Source organism: Cucumis sativus, chromosome 7 (genome assembly GCF_000004075.3).
Source record: "Cucumis sativus cultivar 9930 chromosome 7, Cucumber_9930_V3, whole genome shotgun sequence".
In the NCBI taxonomy this organism is placed as follows: Eukaryota; Viridiplantae; Streptophyta; class Magnoliopsida; order Cucurbitales; family Cucurbitaceae; genus Cucumis; species Cucumis sativus.
In genome coordinates this window covers 1,970,473-1,987,988 of record NC_026661.2, presented here as the reverse complement: position 1 = coordinate 1,987,988, position 17,516 = coordinate 1,970,473, and the positions used below count along the sequence as shown (strand labels likewise).

General features: G+C 34.3%; 2 protein-coding genes across 2 annotated transcripts; both read right to left on the bottom strand.

Annotated features, from left to right (window-relative positions):
- Positions 1-235: 235 nt before the first annotated feature.
- Positions 236-6,252, bottom strand: LOC101211915 (phytochrome C). Its single transcript, XM_004144572.3, has 4 exons — positions 3,209-6,252; positions 1,963-2,776; positions 1,574-1,864; positions 236-941 (listed from the first exon to the last, which is right to left on the bottom strand). Exons 1-4 carry the CDS (start codon positions 5,250-5,252, stop codon positions 731-733), a joined length of 3,360 nt encoding a protein of 1,119 aa, XP_004144620.1. The 5' UTR covers positions 5,253-6,252; the 3' UTR covers positions 236-730.
- Positions 6,253-9,262: 3,010 nt separating this feature from the next.
- On the bottom strand, positions 9,263-11,604 carry LOC101213679 (alpha-1,6-mannosyl-glycoprotein 2-beta-N-acetylglucosaminyltransferase). Its single transcript, XM_004144498.3, has one exon. It carries the CDS (start codon positions 10,812-10,814, stop codon positions 9,510-9,512), a length of 1,305 nt encoding a protein of 434 aa, XP_004144546.1. The 5' UTR covers positions 10,815-11,604; the 3' UTR covers positions 9,263-9,509.
- Between the last annotated feature and the right edge of the window lie 5,912 nt (positions 11,605-17,516).

Below are 17,516 nucleotides of genomic sequence, written 5' to 3'. Positions count from 1 at the left end.
GATTCAAACTTGACCCACAATTGACTCAAGATGTTTCCACACAAAATTCTCTCTGCACCATAAAGTTCATGAATGTTTTTTTGTTTACATATAATTTTGATTTATAAAATAGTTATTTGCAAAATTTTACTTTGTATCTGCACGGTCCATCGATAAAGTGTGAAATGACGTTTAAGAAAGGCAATCTAAAGAGAACAGGAGAAAGGAAAATTTGTGAGAAAATGAAGCACAGAACTGAACACAAGAAGAGAAGAAAACTGCATATTATTTCAGCAGAAGATGGGATGATGGGAATTTACCCATTCATTACAAACAAGTTTACAATTCTACTTTACTCACTTATTTTTGAGATGCTTCCCATCCTATTTTTAAACTTGAAAATTCCAACGTCCCCCTGCACTTTGGGAGTTTCCAAGTCAACGATTTTAGGAATGAACTGCTAAAACAGCTCTTGCATTTTCCTACACCCACCCAGAAATGGTTGAAAAAGATGTTACTATTTTGGTACTTTGAAGTTCGAAACTGGTCTCCATGAAAGAACTTTTATTATAACCTCAGACCATCCCTTCTAATATCTACTCATATTCTCACACAATCCCAGTTCTGATGCCGAGCAATGTCAAGGATCGTTCAATGGTTATACCAGAGAGCTGAGATCAAGTAAGAAGGTATCTTCAAGTAAATCGCCCGGTGAGGGTAGAAGAGTAAAAGTAATTGTCAACACGGATCGTCATCTAGCAACATGCTCTACTAAGGGGAATTCTATGAGGATGATGAATGACGAGGTTTCGGCCTCTCGAAGATACTGTACAGTGCCATTCATGATCTTCACAAGCTTCTGGCTTATGTATAAGCCAAGACCTTCCTTTGAGCTATCGTTGTTGTCGTCGAACATCTCTTGGATTAAGTGTGCAGGAATTCCTGGAGTGGGATGGGTGATCCTACATAATATGACAACCATATCTCATTAAATATTAGCTCCTATTCATCTTAGAATACTCAATCTTAATCTTCACTCAAGAATGTCATCCTCTTCTTTCTTTTTCAGGTACCAGATTTTCCAACAAGAAGCCAAAAGGATCTATGCTAGAAAAGGGATAATGTTTTGCAAGAAGACAAAGCAAAGCAATGTACTCAGTAAACATGTATACAAGAAAATGTATTAATTCTTAGATGTGATTATAGATCTAACATTAAAAGCATAACACATATCATCAAGGCATGATCCACTAAGAAACAGTTCTCAATACTCGGGTTAGCCGAGCATATTCACTACCATCGTCTAAGCATTACATATCTGAATAACTTAACTTTAAATTTCAAGTCATGAAAAAAGACAATATTTCACTTATCTCTAAACCTTTAACAAACTATGAGAACCAAAAGATTTTAGGAATCATTGAGATGTAAAAGTTCATAGACATAGTCTTGAACATGTCTACAAGATTTGCATCTATAACATGCCATCAATATAATGCAAAAACTATTCATTGCTGTTGATTGTGGTGATGGGTTTAGAAGGAAGATAAAGCAACATACACAGCATGGTCATACTCAAGAAACGAGAAATTACCTCAATTCAAGATGAACAATGTGGATTCCCTTCCCAATGCGCTCCTTCCTTGGAGTTGCTTTAAAGATGACAGACGATTCTTTGCAAGTGAAGAGAAGCGTGTTCGTCAAGAACTCAGAGAGCACTTGCTGTAGCCTCAAGTTATCTCCATATAAGTGCAGAGATGACACATCGGCAAGTGATTCACAAATGATCTTCACCTCACGCTCTTGGCTCAACGTCATGGTTTGATTCGTTACAACATCAAGAACATCTCCAAGGTTGAATTCACTACAGTTTGTTTCCATGTAACTGCCAGAGATAACCCAAATGATCAGAAGATTATAGTAACGTATTGAAGCCAAATAGGAAAAAGAAAAAAAATGGTATTGATGTGTCTATGATCATACCATTCCTCAATACTCTGGATATCAGTATCATGTACAATCTTGTGTAATTGTTCTCGACTCAAAGTGTTCAATTTAATTAGCTGTTTTTGCTCTATGCTTAAGTCAGATGAACTTATTAGATTCTGCATAAGTGCAATCCCATCAAGGGGTTTTCGAATTTCTTGACGCAGATATGCCAATTTATGGAGATTTTCCGCTGTAGCTTGTTCGGAAATCCGCTGCATCTCCAAAGCATATTGAAGCTCTGGACTAGCCACGTGCAAGAAGAAGAAAACCCCAGTGACAGTACCCTCTGTATCAGTCCTTTTGCTTGCAGTAAGCAATGATTCGACGTAGTTTCCTTCACGATCACAGAACCGAAACAAAAATTTCTCTGTATCCTGGCCTGAAATTACTCTATGCAGTATTATCCTAAGCTTGGTCAACGTGTGATCTTTCACACGGCATCCGAAGTTTTCAAGCGTGAAAACCTCCCCAAGAAGCATCCTATTTGTCATCTCTACCCTTCTAAAACCAGATAACTTTTCCATTGCATCATTCCACTCCAAGCACCGGCCCTCGCCATCGGCCATAAAAATTGGAGGAATAAGTGCAGATGGGTTTCGCATAATCCCTGTGTAATCACCTTGGATTTGGGTGTATTGGTTCATTACCAGTTTTTGCTTCGTTACATCCTGCCCTATAAAAGAAATTCCTACAACATTATTGTTTAAGTCTCGGCTACAACATGAGTTAACTTCTAAGATCACTGGACCATTTTGTACCGCAGTTCCAAATGTTTTGAGTTTGATTTCAACGTTCTTCTCTTCAATGCCTGATAATATTCGCAAACAAATTCATCAAATGAGCAATGCAGAACATTAGTACAAGACTGACTGTGCTCTTTCAATCATCCATCCCAATTAGAAAAGTTCATTGAAACTCTTAGTTTTTCGAGGATTTCCCTCTGGATATGTCGTTATGCCAGTGAAACCTTACTTTCTTGTTAAATAAACAAAAAACTAAATGGACTTCTATGCCAGCTAATGAGTTAGCTTCATATTCTAGTTGCGTTTTGTATATCTCTTCTCATTTATTACTGCAAAGAACTGACCGACAAATATATCACAATGAACCTCTACCAGCGTCAAATTGAAATCATATTATGATATCAAAACAAAGATACACACACTTGATACAAAAGTAACAAATGGTTATATCAATGGAACAACAGAAAATAGGCTAATAGCTTAAGATGAAAAATCACCTTGAATGGCCAGGGAAAGCATTTTCTTTACCACCTTAACAGAATCATTCACCACACAATCAACTAAGGGCATGCCAATGGCTTCCTGGATGGCCAATCCTGTAAGCTCAGTGGCTTTGGAGTTCCACCCATTGATCTTGCCAAAGACATCTACAGCCAAGATGGGCACTGCAGCTGTTTCAATTAGGCGAACCATCTCATTTGTAATGACGCGCAATTCATCCAATTGTTGCGTCTTCTCATCAACTGGTGGGACAGTTGTAATCACCTTGCATTCTTCTTCAATTTCATCCTGTAAAGAACCTCGTAAGATTAATTGCAGTGAATGAATGGCATCCATTTCCACATCTTCCCAAGGTTGACTACGCCGCTTCACCACTTCCAGGAAAGCCTTGAATGATGATCTTGGATGCATCTTTCTTCCATCATCCTCATCACTAGGATCATGTTTTGCACCACCCCACCTGATTTCCTTAGCCATATGTGACCGAAACCAGAAAAGGAAGTCCTTAGATGTGATCCTAACAGCAGCCATTCCACAAATCTCATCACCAAGCGCAGAAGCACCATAGAAACCAGCTTCAGTAAGGCTATCAGTACTTAAACCTGTGCTTCCACTATGGTCTTTGAGAAGCCAGTCAGCTATATTTCTAATTTGCGCCTCTGTGGGGGTGACTCCAAGTGACCAAAATTTCTTTCTGAAATATAAGGCAGCACCATCACACTTAACAAGATCCATAATATTAGGAGATTGAGTAACAATTCCTACCGGAGCATCTCTTAGCAGCATATCACAAAGAACTGTTTGAATTCGCAAGATGTGTTTTTCCTTCAACTGAGCTTGCAACTCCACCTCTTTGTTAATCTGTATACCAAATACTTGAATCAAGAATTCACAAGCATATCGCAAAGGAAATGGAACAAACCTAGGGCTGGTGTGATGGCAAACTACTAAACCCCACAATTTTCTATCCTTTTCTTGATCATTTTCTGATTCACTATCATTCTCATTGATCGTAATAGACATCACAAGAGATGCAATAGAACCCATATTCATCATATATCGAGCATGACAACCATGGGGAGCCCTCAATGCAGACCCACATAAACTTAATGGCTGAGCTAATCTCCTGTCTTGAAGCACTTTAACCGGAGGTGCCAAACAATCACATATCATTCTAACTTTATTCTTCAAAAACAGGAACCTTGAAGCTTGAGGTATATCAGTAGCTGGGTAGTGCAAGCCAAAATATGGTTCTAAGTCTGATCGACAGCACTCAGCTACAACTTCTCCATGTTCATCATCGTGGAATTTATACACCATTACTCGATCATAACCTGTCAAATCGCTAACCTCCTTAACCAATACCTCACACAAAAGAGATATATTCCCACTTTGCAAGTTCTGCAATTTTGAGATGGCTTTGGCTGCTAGCTTATAAGATTTCAATGCCCCAGCTGCAGTCACTGGCACATCAGCTGGGTTCACCGGTTCCAGATCTATAATTAATCCCACGTCTACTCGATGCAAAATTGCATAAAACGGTTTACCAGAAGTTCTACAATGGACTAGAATAGGATTGAGAAGATTAACTTCCTTAAAGTCAGCTGCTTTCTGCAAAGCTGCAGCTCCGGGTGAACGAAAAAGAGTTCGTACATCTGTTCCAAAAGTTAAAGCTTCTTGCTGCTCGATGTTAGGCACAGCGTGTGGGGCCAAGTCCAACATTTCGGGAGCATTTTCACTATATGCAAGAACAGACAAGTTTTCCCCGTCCACAGCAATCATACAACCAAATGGTTGAACTAGACTTCCTCTCTGAATGTTTAGAAGGTATGACTGTACAGTGGAAGCATGAACATTGCTAGTGGAACAAGCGGCATTGAAATCAACCGATGCAGAGTAATCGAACAACCTTTCCGAACCTTCAAAGTCTACATGAAGCTTTGCATCAATTGGGGTCTGCGCAACCACATGAGCCCCATGTTTCGATCGGTCAAAGCTGGTCTTGGAACACACAGTCTTGTTTGTTGACGTTGAAGACATCTTTCTACTTAGTTACCAATTACTCGGTTTCTTTCACTAACAAACCGATCACCTAAAACCCGAAACATGAAACTCCCAATTGAAAACTTTCTAAATCCTTACTCAACAACCACCAAATTCAACAACAAACCATTAAAACATTCTCCAGCTGAAACCAAATGACAGAAGAGACAGAAGAGACGGAACTAAATTTTTCCCATGTTTCTATTTCCAGAAACACAACCCCACAAATTCAAAATTCATCAACCCAGAAAGAAGTTACCAAATAAGAACTAGACAGCGAAATCCTTTCAAGATTTTTATCTAAACTAAAAGGGGTGTCATAAAACAAAACTCAAATCCACAAGAAAAAGTAAGAACAGAACCAACTAACGATCTTTGAATCACGGTTCAGAGCAATTCTTCCACATCTTCTTCACAGTTCCACCACTCTCCTCAGTCTACTCCCTCAAAGAATCAACCAACCAAGACACTTCTAGAAACTCGAGAAGGCCTTCTCAAAGGAAACCTTTCCAAAGCAATCACAGCCATTCGTTGAAACAACAAGCTGGCAAGCACATAACTAATAAGCCTCTAATTGAGTAATTGCCCAAAACCCACATAGTTCCCAAAATTACAAAATTAAGAAAATGGGGAAAACAGAAAAGACACAAACTAATCGATAGTCAATACAGATTAAACGAAGATGCATACATACATACAAAATGGGGTGAACAGATATACGGGTCTGACGAAAAACCCAAGTTGACAAATACGGATTTAGCAACACGTGAAAACTGCAATAGAACTTGGTGGCGAAAACAGGGGATTCCAAAACTTGCGGATTTAATCCATTTGAAATGATTTTGAAGATGGGTTTAGATAAAATTCTGCAGTCCGCACGCACTCTTTGCAAAAAAAAATTGAAAAAAAAATTCGTCGTCGTCCTCGAGACATGAACCAAGTGGCCGTAGTTCGGTCCTCTTTTAAGGGAGGTAAGGGACAGCAAATTTGGACTGATATGAATAGCGAATGAATCATATTGGCCCACGCCACTACATTGGGAAAATTTTATGAGTTTTTGGAAAATATTCAATTCTTCTCTCACTCAAATTTAGCGATAGTTATTTTCTTTCTTTAAGTTCTTGCAAGTTTGAAACTTTACTCTTTTTAACTGTTTTTTTTTTTTTCTTGTTTGTTAAATGATTTTGCACTTCATTTTGGATTTTATGATGAACTACTTGGGAACTTCTCAAAATAGCATGAAAAATCTCATACACCATAACATCAAAACAAAATTGAAAAAAGCATCATTTTTGACCCAATACACGAATTGACCCACTTCAATTGACTGTCCACTCACGTCATGCATATGTGAAATTATCAATTTGTTTTTCATTTCTTCTCAAAACTCTCACATGCACGCAAAGTAATAGTAATCTCGCTCTCTCCATCACTTCTTCCTCTCACACAAATTGCTCTCTCCCTTATATCGTTGCCTCATTCTCCTCTGTGACGTTGTCTTGCCTCCTCTCTCTCTCTCTCTCTCTCGCTCTCTAACATCTGTCTTGTTCCATAGCATTGTCGAATTTGGGCATAAGTTCGCTCATCGGTGGAGGTGAAGGAGCAAACAAAGAAGAAGAAAAAAGGAAAGAAAAGATCGTAGAAGAAGAACAAGAGAGACGAAGAAAAATAAACCAAAGAAACAGGAAGATGGAGGAAGAGAGAAATATAAAATAGGAGTAAGCAGTAAAATTGCTTGAAGATGGTATATGCAAGAGGTAAAAAACTTTTTATTTACTTACTAACAACTTTCCGTGTTGCTTGTAATTAATTTTTCATTAGTCAATACCTACTAATATCGATGTTACGTTACAAAGTTGGTCCCTTCAAAATTTTATTAATATTATCAACCATGTGATTTACTGCATGTCTCCTCTAGACAATTTCCACTTTTCTTATCGGATACTTGGGCTACATGTGTCGTATAAGATAAACAACAGTGAGATAACTACATCGTTTATTTTATTTATACCCTGAAGCTTTTTTATTAATTTAATACGAGATCTTGCACAATATCTATTCTTACTATTGTTGTAGGATGCAACAAATTTCAATTATTTATAGCAACTTAAACAAAGTTTGAAATAGTTATATTGACAAAAATATTGAACCCTTTCTTGAAATGAACAACACTTTCTGCCTTGAAGGTTCACCTCCCATTTTTGTTTTCTTGTTGCCTCTTCCCTCTTTTAGAAATAAATTGAGAGAGAGCATAAAGATTTTGAAAAAGAAAAGATCTCTCATTTATTTTTAAATCTCTTCTTTCTTTTCTTTTTGTAATCCCCATCTCTCTTTCACTATTCTCCTTTTGAGGAAAAATTTGAAGAGTTGAGAGAGAATAAATAAATGTTGGTGTCATTTTCATGTCAAAACAAAAATGGTATAAATTAAAATACCTTCGCTTCCTTCTAGTGTATTTATATATATATAAATGATACAAAATATTGCTTTTTGTATTTTGTGTTAAAAAAATCTTTAAACTTCTAAAAAGACTTTGAAAGTACAGTTACAAACTATTTTTTTTTGTTGATATAACACTAATTGTAAAGATATTTTTTAAAATTCTTTTTAGATCTAAAGTATTTTTCATACATTTGAAAGTTTAAGAATATTTTTAACACTAAACACTTTATTTCCATTCAATACTAATGATAACGGTATTTTTTTATCACTTTTTAAAAGTTTATGAAAACGTAAATTTGTGAAAAAAGGAAAACAAAAAGATGTTGAAATGTAAAGATAAAACAGAAATGAATATGAAAGAAAACCGAGAGCCAAACCTCATACGACCAAACCAAAGAAAAGTCGAACCAACGGTTTTATCCTTCATTGGATATTGGTTCAATTTTCTGTTTTACTCAAACTTATTTGTTCGGTTTGGTTGGTTCTCCGTTTACGCTTTAGAACAAACGAAAACCAAAGTTGAATTCTTAACAAATTCATATCAATTTTCAGAATCTTGAATTAGATTTAAAGATTAAAAAAAAATCTTTTTCTTTTATTCTTATATTGTTTTACGTGTGATATTAAAAAAATAATGAGAAATTGTGATCTATTTTAGCGTGAGAATGCCAAAGAAAATGACAATTTTTGTATAAAAAAAAGAGTTCACAAGGAAAAATGTAATCTCTATGCTAAAAATTAGACGAAGAAAAAATTATTTCATGTTTTATGTTTATGAGTAAATCCTTTTGAACAAATATAATTCCAAAGTAAAATTTGAAGTTAAAGAGATCATTCCCCAACCATAGCAAAAACAGTCAGACATGTAAACTGGGAGATGTTTAGGGAAGTTATAACCAAATCTACCTGATTTGGTAGACATGACAGCCTCAGCAGAGCATATTGCCTTGAATCTTGAAAGTAGACATTCCCAATCTCTTAGTTAGTCCCTGAGAAAGCCTTTAGGTTGCATTGACTCACATAATCGAGCCCGAGCAGACGAAACCAAGTTACCTTAAATCGAGAGGCAGAACACTGATTTAGCTGAGAATACATACTACAGAGATTTAACATATTGATTACATTGATGGCGTTTTCGTTGATGGTTGCCTTTGTAATTCTGCTTTCATCTCTCATCTGTCCAATGCGTTTCATAGCATTGCTGACTAAATGCCTGTTGAAAGCCAAACCATACTGCACAAACAACGTTATTACAATGTAGTTTGTAACACAGATGCAACCGAACATATTAAACAGAGTGATGCAATAAATCTGAAGTCGTTGATACATGAATAAACATGGGAGGGGATGTCAAGTAGTGGTTCGGGATGAAGATGCATGAGCAACAAGAAGAAGTAATACCTCCTTGTTAGCTTCAAAGATTGAAAAAACGAACAGGGATTATGAAATTAATGTTTACCTCGTTGGCAATCAGCGAGGCTATGATTTTCCAAATTCTTACAAAGTAAACATCCTCTTGAGCAGCTCAAGATGTTCTAGTAAAATCATTTTAGAAGGGGAAACAGTTGGGAAGATTATTATCACTCGAACACAAACACTGCAAGAATAGTTCTACAATATCGTTTTTCATAAGCATCAAAATCTCATTCCCATTAATTGTATGATCGAAAATGTGAATCTTGAACGAAGTACAGACACAGTCAATAGACCTAAAGATAATGATTCTTTGAGTAATCATGTCAAGAAACCACACACAAGAGAATCTAGGCTACTTCAAGTTGAAAGACTATTCCCTAATCCATCACAAAATCTTCAGGAATGGGATATGTTTGGGCCATTTGACATGGAATGATACATGCGAGCAAAATTTAAACACAACTGACGGTCTCTTTCATCACCCCAACCTCCCCAACCCCGGAACCCAGCCCCATAGCCAGGCTGATCTCTGAAGATGTCAACTCGCCATTCGGAATTAATGTTGGCAACTTTGTCAATATCTTTAACGTCAATGTTTAACACACCATTGTCAATACAAATATCATTGTCCCCATGACCCTGGTGTAAACCACATTTCCCAAAGTGAACTGCACTTGCCCAAGGCCCTCGTAATGAATAAACTGGCTTACCAAATGAGGGATAAACAGTTGCCCACATCGTTATATCCCAATTGTATTCATCGAAAAAGCAGAACTCCTTTGCTTGTTTATAGATCTTCCTCCAAACAGTCCGATTGAAAGCATAACCAATATTCCCCATCCTCTCTGCAATAAGAAAATTACTACCCTCTCCTCTTGACTTCACATCACTTGGAGCTAGATTCACAGAATAGCATTCAGGACATTTTTTAGGCTTCAATGTCACAAGTAACTGCAGATTCCGATATGCATTTGGCAATATAAAATGATCTTCCTCAATAAACAAAATATGACCCGACATCCCCTGTGTCTCCTTCAATCCATCCCACACAGTGTTCATCATCCACCACCAATGGTGCTTTAACGAAACAATTTTAGGCAACCGATGGTTTCCATACTGATCAGGATTCCCTCTGCAATGTACTGCCTTAGGATCATCCTTGCCCTTACAATCTGCAGGCGAGACTCCGGGAAAGCTGTTAGGAAAGAGATGCGGAGAGTAAGGAGCAAAAATCTGTTTCACTTGGCAAAACCTGATGCTCTGGACAAGCTTATCCATTTCTTCAAAATACCCGTCATGGCTAACAATTAGCAACGTTTCACTTATTCCAATAACTTTGGCCAGGCTATCAACTACCACTCGGAGATACTGTGGTCGGTTGTGCACATAAAGTACAATAGCTATATGATTATTGGCTAGTTTTGGATACAGATCTAAGTTTCGGGGTGGCAAACGATTTCGCTTTTCTAAACGAATCGACAACTGACTTTGTTTGGGCAGCCTGAGTTCAACATTAGAATCACCAAAACCAAGATATGGATCCTCATCAATATCATCAGAAGACCAAGCAGCGAAATTCCAAGACAAATTCGTTTCCGTAAGTATCATAAACAGCAATAACCCCAATAACGTCACAAAAACAACCAATTTAAAACGTTTAAGAGCAGCATCTTTGGGCCGAGGCTTCTGATTAATAGCCATAATCAACTTAACACAAAAAAGATCACCAGTTCTCAAACACCACTATTCAAAGCAGCAGAAAAAACAAAAACATCCATGGCATCTAAACACAAACAACAAAAATAGCCTATACCCATTTGAGAAGAGACTAAATAATCAAAAGGGTAAGGACCAAAAACCTCCACTAAAGCCTCCACGCTCGGAAGCAAGCAGATCTTCCTCTTAACTCATGACCCAAAATCAAACCTCCATTCAACAGACCCAAATTCGATTCACCATCCAAGCTTATACGACAGCAGGAACAAGATGAAAGCAACAAAGAAAACACAAAACCAAGGGTGGGTTATAACAAGAAACTCATAGAACTAACTAATTGGCGACATGGGGTCATCGGAAAATTGGAATTGAAACATCAAATTGCTTCAAAAAAGCGTTATGTTGAGGATCGAAGGCGGCGATTCGAGGGTTAGATGAAAATGGGGGGAAAAGATGGGAGGGAAGACGGAGAAGGGGAAATTTCACAGTTGAAAAGTTGAAAATAAATCATGGGTTTTCTTGGAAGCAATCAATGGAGTGAAAGTTGAAGGAAATAGTTAGCTGAAGAGTGAATGTGAAAGGGATTTGAAGGTAAAGACTTGAAAGAGAGGGATTCGTCTCAACAGCGAAGAATTTTCTTTGTTCTTAAGTATGAGTCAAATCTGAAGGGTATTGTTCCAAAGTTGGAATTATTTCTTTTCTTTTATGGAACAAATTTTCCTTTTCCCCCAAAGGATCAACTCTCAAGCTCGAAATCCAGCTCTGGAAGGTTTTAAGGTTACATTGAGCTGTTTTTGTTCTTTAAAATTGTATAAATTATAGGAAAAAATTAGAGAATTTGTCCAAAATAACGTTTCAAAGTTTTCATCTTTGTGTTATTTAGACCCCCACCATCAAAATTTGTATAAAAAGTTAATATCTCCTTTGTTCGTGATCTAAAAATTATCTTAAATTACAAAGAATTCGGTAAAAAGCAAAAACAATATTCTTTTTCATCTCATGTTTACTTTCTATTCAAAATTTAAAAAAAATTGAATTAAAAATTAAAAATTTGTGTTAGGTTATGAATTTGAAAATGAAACAATATTTTTTACAAACTTAATTTATGAAAACTAAATTAATGGTTAGTTTAAGGATTGATTTTGAAAACAAGTTTTAATTATTTTCTTTGTATATTTTTAAATACAAAAATAAAAATGAATCACGAACCAAACACAGCCTAATTTTTCCATCTTAACCATTCTCACTGAAATCTTCCTCTAATGAACCTTGAGATTGTACTGATTTTCTTTTAATATTACATATATTTTTTTCCATAAAAATTCTTCCTTTTAACAAAAAAAAAATTAATTTCATTTGAATTGAGTATAACTAAATTAAAGATAGAAATGAGATTTTCCATGAATAATCGAATCCTAGAGATGTTAACGTGGAATCACGACCTAATCTTAAAAAATTACAAACTAATACTACAAGCACTCTATTGCTTGAAATTCCTTCTCGTGATTGCGACTAATCATACGTTGTGAAAAATATGATCCTTAACATTATCTAAATCTACATAGCAATTTTATTCCTTAAATTACTTGTCGACCAAGCACATTTGCCTAATTATTACAACATTATATTGGAGCCCTATCACAATTTCTACAAAAAAATTATTCTTTCCAGAGCCTGGAAGAAAGAAACACGTATAATTTTAAAGTCACAATCAAACTTCGTTACAATATCTTGGTAGAAGGATTAGCATATAGGGATTTTTTTTTAAACATGATACAAATAGACATTGTATGAGTATTCTAACTATTTCGATGAATGATACGTTTTTAACGTAAAAGAAATTTGATGTGGTACAATGCTAAATTTCATTAGTTTTTAAGATTATGTCATTATGCAGTAAAATATCCCGAATTTGGTCATCCATGCAAAAATCTCACAGTAGTTGGCGATGGTTAACCCGAAATTTGGTCATTACAATATCCCGAAACGTTTCATTGTATATTTTTATTTTTTATGTCCAATAGTTAGTTAATTCAAACGAATTGATAGTAGTTTAATAAAATCAATGTTGTTAACTATTTAACTAAACTAACCGAGGTTCTGTTTAGTAATCATTTTGTTTTTTATTTTTGAAAATTAAATGTATTGTCTCTCGTATTCATACAATGATGTGCATCATCTTTTAAGTACAAGATTTGAAATATTAGGTAAGTTCCAAAAACAAGTTTGTAAAAACTTTTTTTTTTTTTTACTTTTGAATTTTGGTTTAGTTTTAAAAACAGTCATAAAATGTAACCAATAAAAATTGAAAGTCAATTAGGGCAAGTGAGATTTTTAGACTTAACTTTCAAAAACTAAAAATTAAAAACCAAATAATCATCAAATGAATGCTATGATATTTGAACTAAATAATTAACTGCATTGATTTTGACAAACTAATATCAATTTATTTTATTTAATTGATCGTATTTGAAATACTCTTTTATCCATAAATACTTAATTTGAATCTACAACTCGAAAACTCATTAGATGAATGCAATTACTGAATTTGTTGATTCGATATTATTAGTTGGTTTTAATGGTAAATTAGTCTTTTTAACTTCTTCTAGGTCCACATTCAAGTTTTCAAGATTATCACTATGTGATTTGATTCATTAACACGTAAGGATGATAATTTAAATATCGAAGCTGATAATAATATAACGTAGAAATAACCATTAAATTAAAGTTATAATGGTTAAATTTTAAAGAGATTGTTGCAAATTTCGCAATTAAATTCAAATTAATTAAGTATATAGCATAATTTTAAAAAATTTGCAAATATAGCAAAATTTATCAAATTCTATCAATGATATAAGTCTATCACTGATAGACCATGTTGCAAATATTGATATATCAGTGATATACCATATGAAGTCTATCAGTGATAGTTTTGCTATATTTACAATTTTTTAAAAATGTTGCTATATCCTTAATTATTATTGCTAAAATAGTCATCATTCCAATTTCTCAATTTTTAAAATGAGGTTTAAACTATATTGTTTACAAGATGATTAATGAAAGAATTTGTACCCACAAACGTCAAAAGAAGAAATAATTGAACCATTTCTTTAATCAAATTTACTTTAGTTTCTTTTTAATTAAAAACAATTAGTAAGGTTTATATTCAATATTAAACATACGAACTTTAATTTGTATGAAATGAGTCATTACTTTTACGCTTTAGCTTTGTAACAGTGTAGCCATCAAACTTTATAGCATTATCGTCGTTGAACTTTTGAATGAGATTTCTTTCGTATATCACAAAAGAGTAACGTGTTTGATAATCATTTTGTTTTTGAAAATTAAGTCGACTTTTGAGTTAAGCTCTTGTAAGCCTTACCTTACGATTGTTTTTCTTTCTTTGTTATCTACCTTTTATTATTAGTTTAAAAAACTATACCATATTTTGAAAAACTAACAAATAATAGTATTTAAAAATCTATCTTTGTTTATGAAATTTGATTATGAATTCAACTAATGTGCTTAATTTTAAAAAACCAAAACACAGCATATGAAAAAGTTAATCCGTGTTCGATATTTTCTGGGTTTGTATAAAAATACTTTTTTCTCCCCTAAAAACACATTTTAAGCACTTCGAAAAGTTAGAAAAGTAATTAGTACCATTTTTGTTTTATATATATATATATATATATATATTTATTTATTTATTTATTTATTTATTGGGGTTTGGTAAAATAGTGTGACATCATTTTATCAAATTTTCATAGTAAGGATTAAAAGTTGACCTTTACTTTAATTCTCCTTTTTTCTTTTTTAAAAGATGTAAAGTAGACTTTTTATATATATATATATATATATATATATATATATTAATATATATATATATATATATATATATATATATATATATATCATCTCACAATTGTGGTCTAAAATCAAATAGTAAACTTCAAACTCAATTATAATATATTTTGTGTATTTTATTTTTTTTCTAGTGAACAAATTAGTGAAAAATAATTTTAAACACGTGTATAGCTAGAAAAACTTTGCAGGATCCATAAAACGTGTATAACTAGAAAAACTTTGCATGATTCGTATGGATGGTCTCCATTTGAGACCCAAATGAAAAAAGACTTAATTTTTAAGAGTGAAGGAAAAGTGGCCTCTTGTTTGCATCAATGCTTAGTGAATTTACTAATTTGTACTTGATAACCATACACACGCTTGCAACTGAGAAACACTACTCGATGCACAATGCACGATTTTCGATGTTCGATGCTTGATACTTGATGCTCTATATTATATGTGTTATGTTATATATTAGATATAGATACTCAATCTTCGATACTAGATACTGTGTACTAAATACTAGCTAATTGATACTCGATGCTCGATATTTAAAGAAACATACAAAAAAAAACACATGAGAAAAAAGAAAGTATAAAAACGGAAAAGAAATGCAAAAAAAATAAGAAGAAAAAAAAACGAAGAACAACAGAAAAAAGTTACAAAAGAATGAGAAAAAGAATAAGAAAGCATCTAAGGTTAAAGTGATAGTTTTATGTGGAGCGGCACAAGTAAAAGATCACTTCTTATCGGGTTTTAAAAAACGACACATTTTTCATTTGGGCTTTCTATTTTATTTTCGGACAAACTTGTCAAATGCAGACTTTGTTGGCTTTCCCCAACTTCAAACGCAATGAACTTCCCTTCCCTTTTTTGCTTTGGCTTCTCTATCACTGAATAAACCAACAATATTCAAAGTCTCAGTTTACAAGAGAGAAAAAAAGAATAAAATGCTTTAACCATTTATTGGCTTCATATAAACCACATTTGATTGATCCTCTAATCAACCCGTGAAAATTTTACAAGAGTACTTCAAACCCATCTAAAAAGTACTTTTCATCATTTCAAAAAAGTTGTGTAAGAGAAAAGACAAAAAAAGAAAGAAAAAAGCTTTACAGAAGGGACAAAAAAGTTATAAATTTAGTCATTTTAAAGTAAGAAGAAAATGAAGTTATGGATAGGTAGTTGTAGTTCATCCATCCCCCCTGAGAAGAAAGACAGGTTCATGTCGTCTGACTATTAGCCATTACTACACAGCAGAGACTGCAGTTGATGGCTCCTATCTCTTCCATTCCTCTTCCTGTTTAAGATAGTGATGTTTCAAACCATAAATCTGAAAAGAAATGTCATCACTATGCCTTTTGTGAAACTACAGGGTTTGTTGTAAATTAATTTTTGAAGTTAGCATAATTAAGTTTGAGTAGGTTTATTGGAACAACGCAAGGAAAGAGGCAGAAGAGTCGGATGATAAGGAGAGAAATGGAAAACGAAAGACTTAGTTGAGTGAGCCTTCAAAAGAAAAGCTTGTTGTTACCACCAAAGTCACGTTGTAATCCTATATATACATATAAAAGAACATGACTAATTTGAAGTATGTCAATGCTTGTCAAGTTGTATTGCTGTGATGCTTGTATGTATACAAAACCATTAACCTTATTCTTAATAAAAACCACATAAAAGTAGAGGCTGTCATGCGTTGAGTTGCCCACTCGGTAGAAGGATGGTTGAACGTGTTGAGTAGTCCATGTTTAAGCCAATCGTCTGAGCAATTGGTACTGAATGTAAGTCCACAGGGATGATGATGGTGAAGTGGTAACCATCACATGAGTCCTTGCGTTGAGGAAGTTCAATATTCAAGCGTTTTAGGAATATGTGGAGGCTACTGCGACTATTGTGCTTTATAACGTGTAGTGAGGCGTTAAGACGTTTATGAAAATAAGAAAGTTTTTATTGTATACGATTGTATTCTCCAAAACGTACTTCTAAATTCTTGTCACTCACTAAGCTATTACCTTACGTTTTAAGTTTTCCTCCCTAGATTAAGTGAAGAAGTGTCATCAGGCAATACAAGAGAAGGCCGCTACTAAATACTTGATGTGCCCATGTAGTCGTAGTAGTTAGCTTAAATTTTGTAATCCTTTAAATTGTAAGTTGTATGTTTGTGTTGTATCAAGTTGTTAATAAAATGGTTACTACTTTCCATATCGCCTAATGTCTTATCACATAGTAGAAGATTTCACCGGCATGTTCACGGCTATGGTTTGAGTTAAGTTTAAAGAAGTACCTAAGCTTTCTCATGTTTCACCTCGAAACATCGGTTTGTCCAAGTCATGTCCACACTCTACACGTAGAGAGTGCGTTCTGAGTGGAGGCGTGACACCTAACCTGACTTCTTCCTCATTTCTTGACTCTACATTTAGTTTCCATCCACAATCTCAAATGTGATTGGCCAATAAATGGGATCACTAAGAACATCATACATTATTTACCAAAAATGGCTTAGTTATTGTTGTTTGCTAGTACTAAATCATAAGTATAGGTAAACAAATACATGGACTAGTTACGTTTCTTTTCGATATCTTTTCGATATCTGTAAGTGTCCAAACTAACTTAGGTGCATCTTGACTAATCTCACCAGATAACTCCATAACATTTAAGTTTAAGAAAACTCAAAAGATATTAAATACTAGGTAAATGGCCACCATGGATTGAGCTAGTTCCATTCCTCTCTTCGCCCTTTATCGACCTCATTTTTTATATATTTACCACTACAATGATTTTTTACTTGAGACTGTAAATTCCAAAGTTTGTCTATGGAAAGTAGATGAAAATCTATTT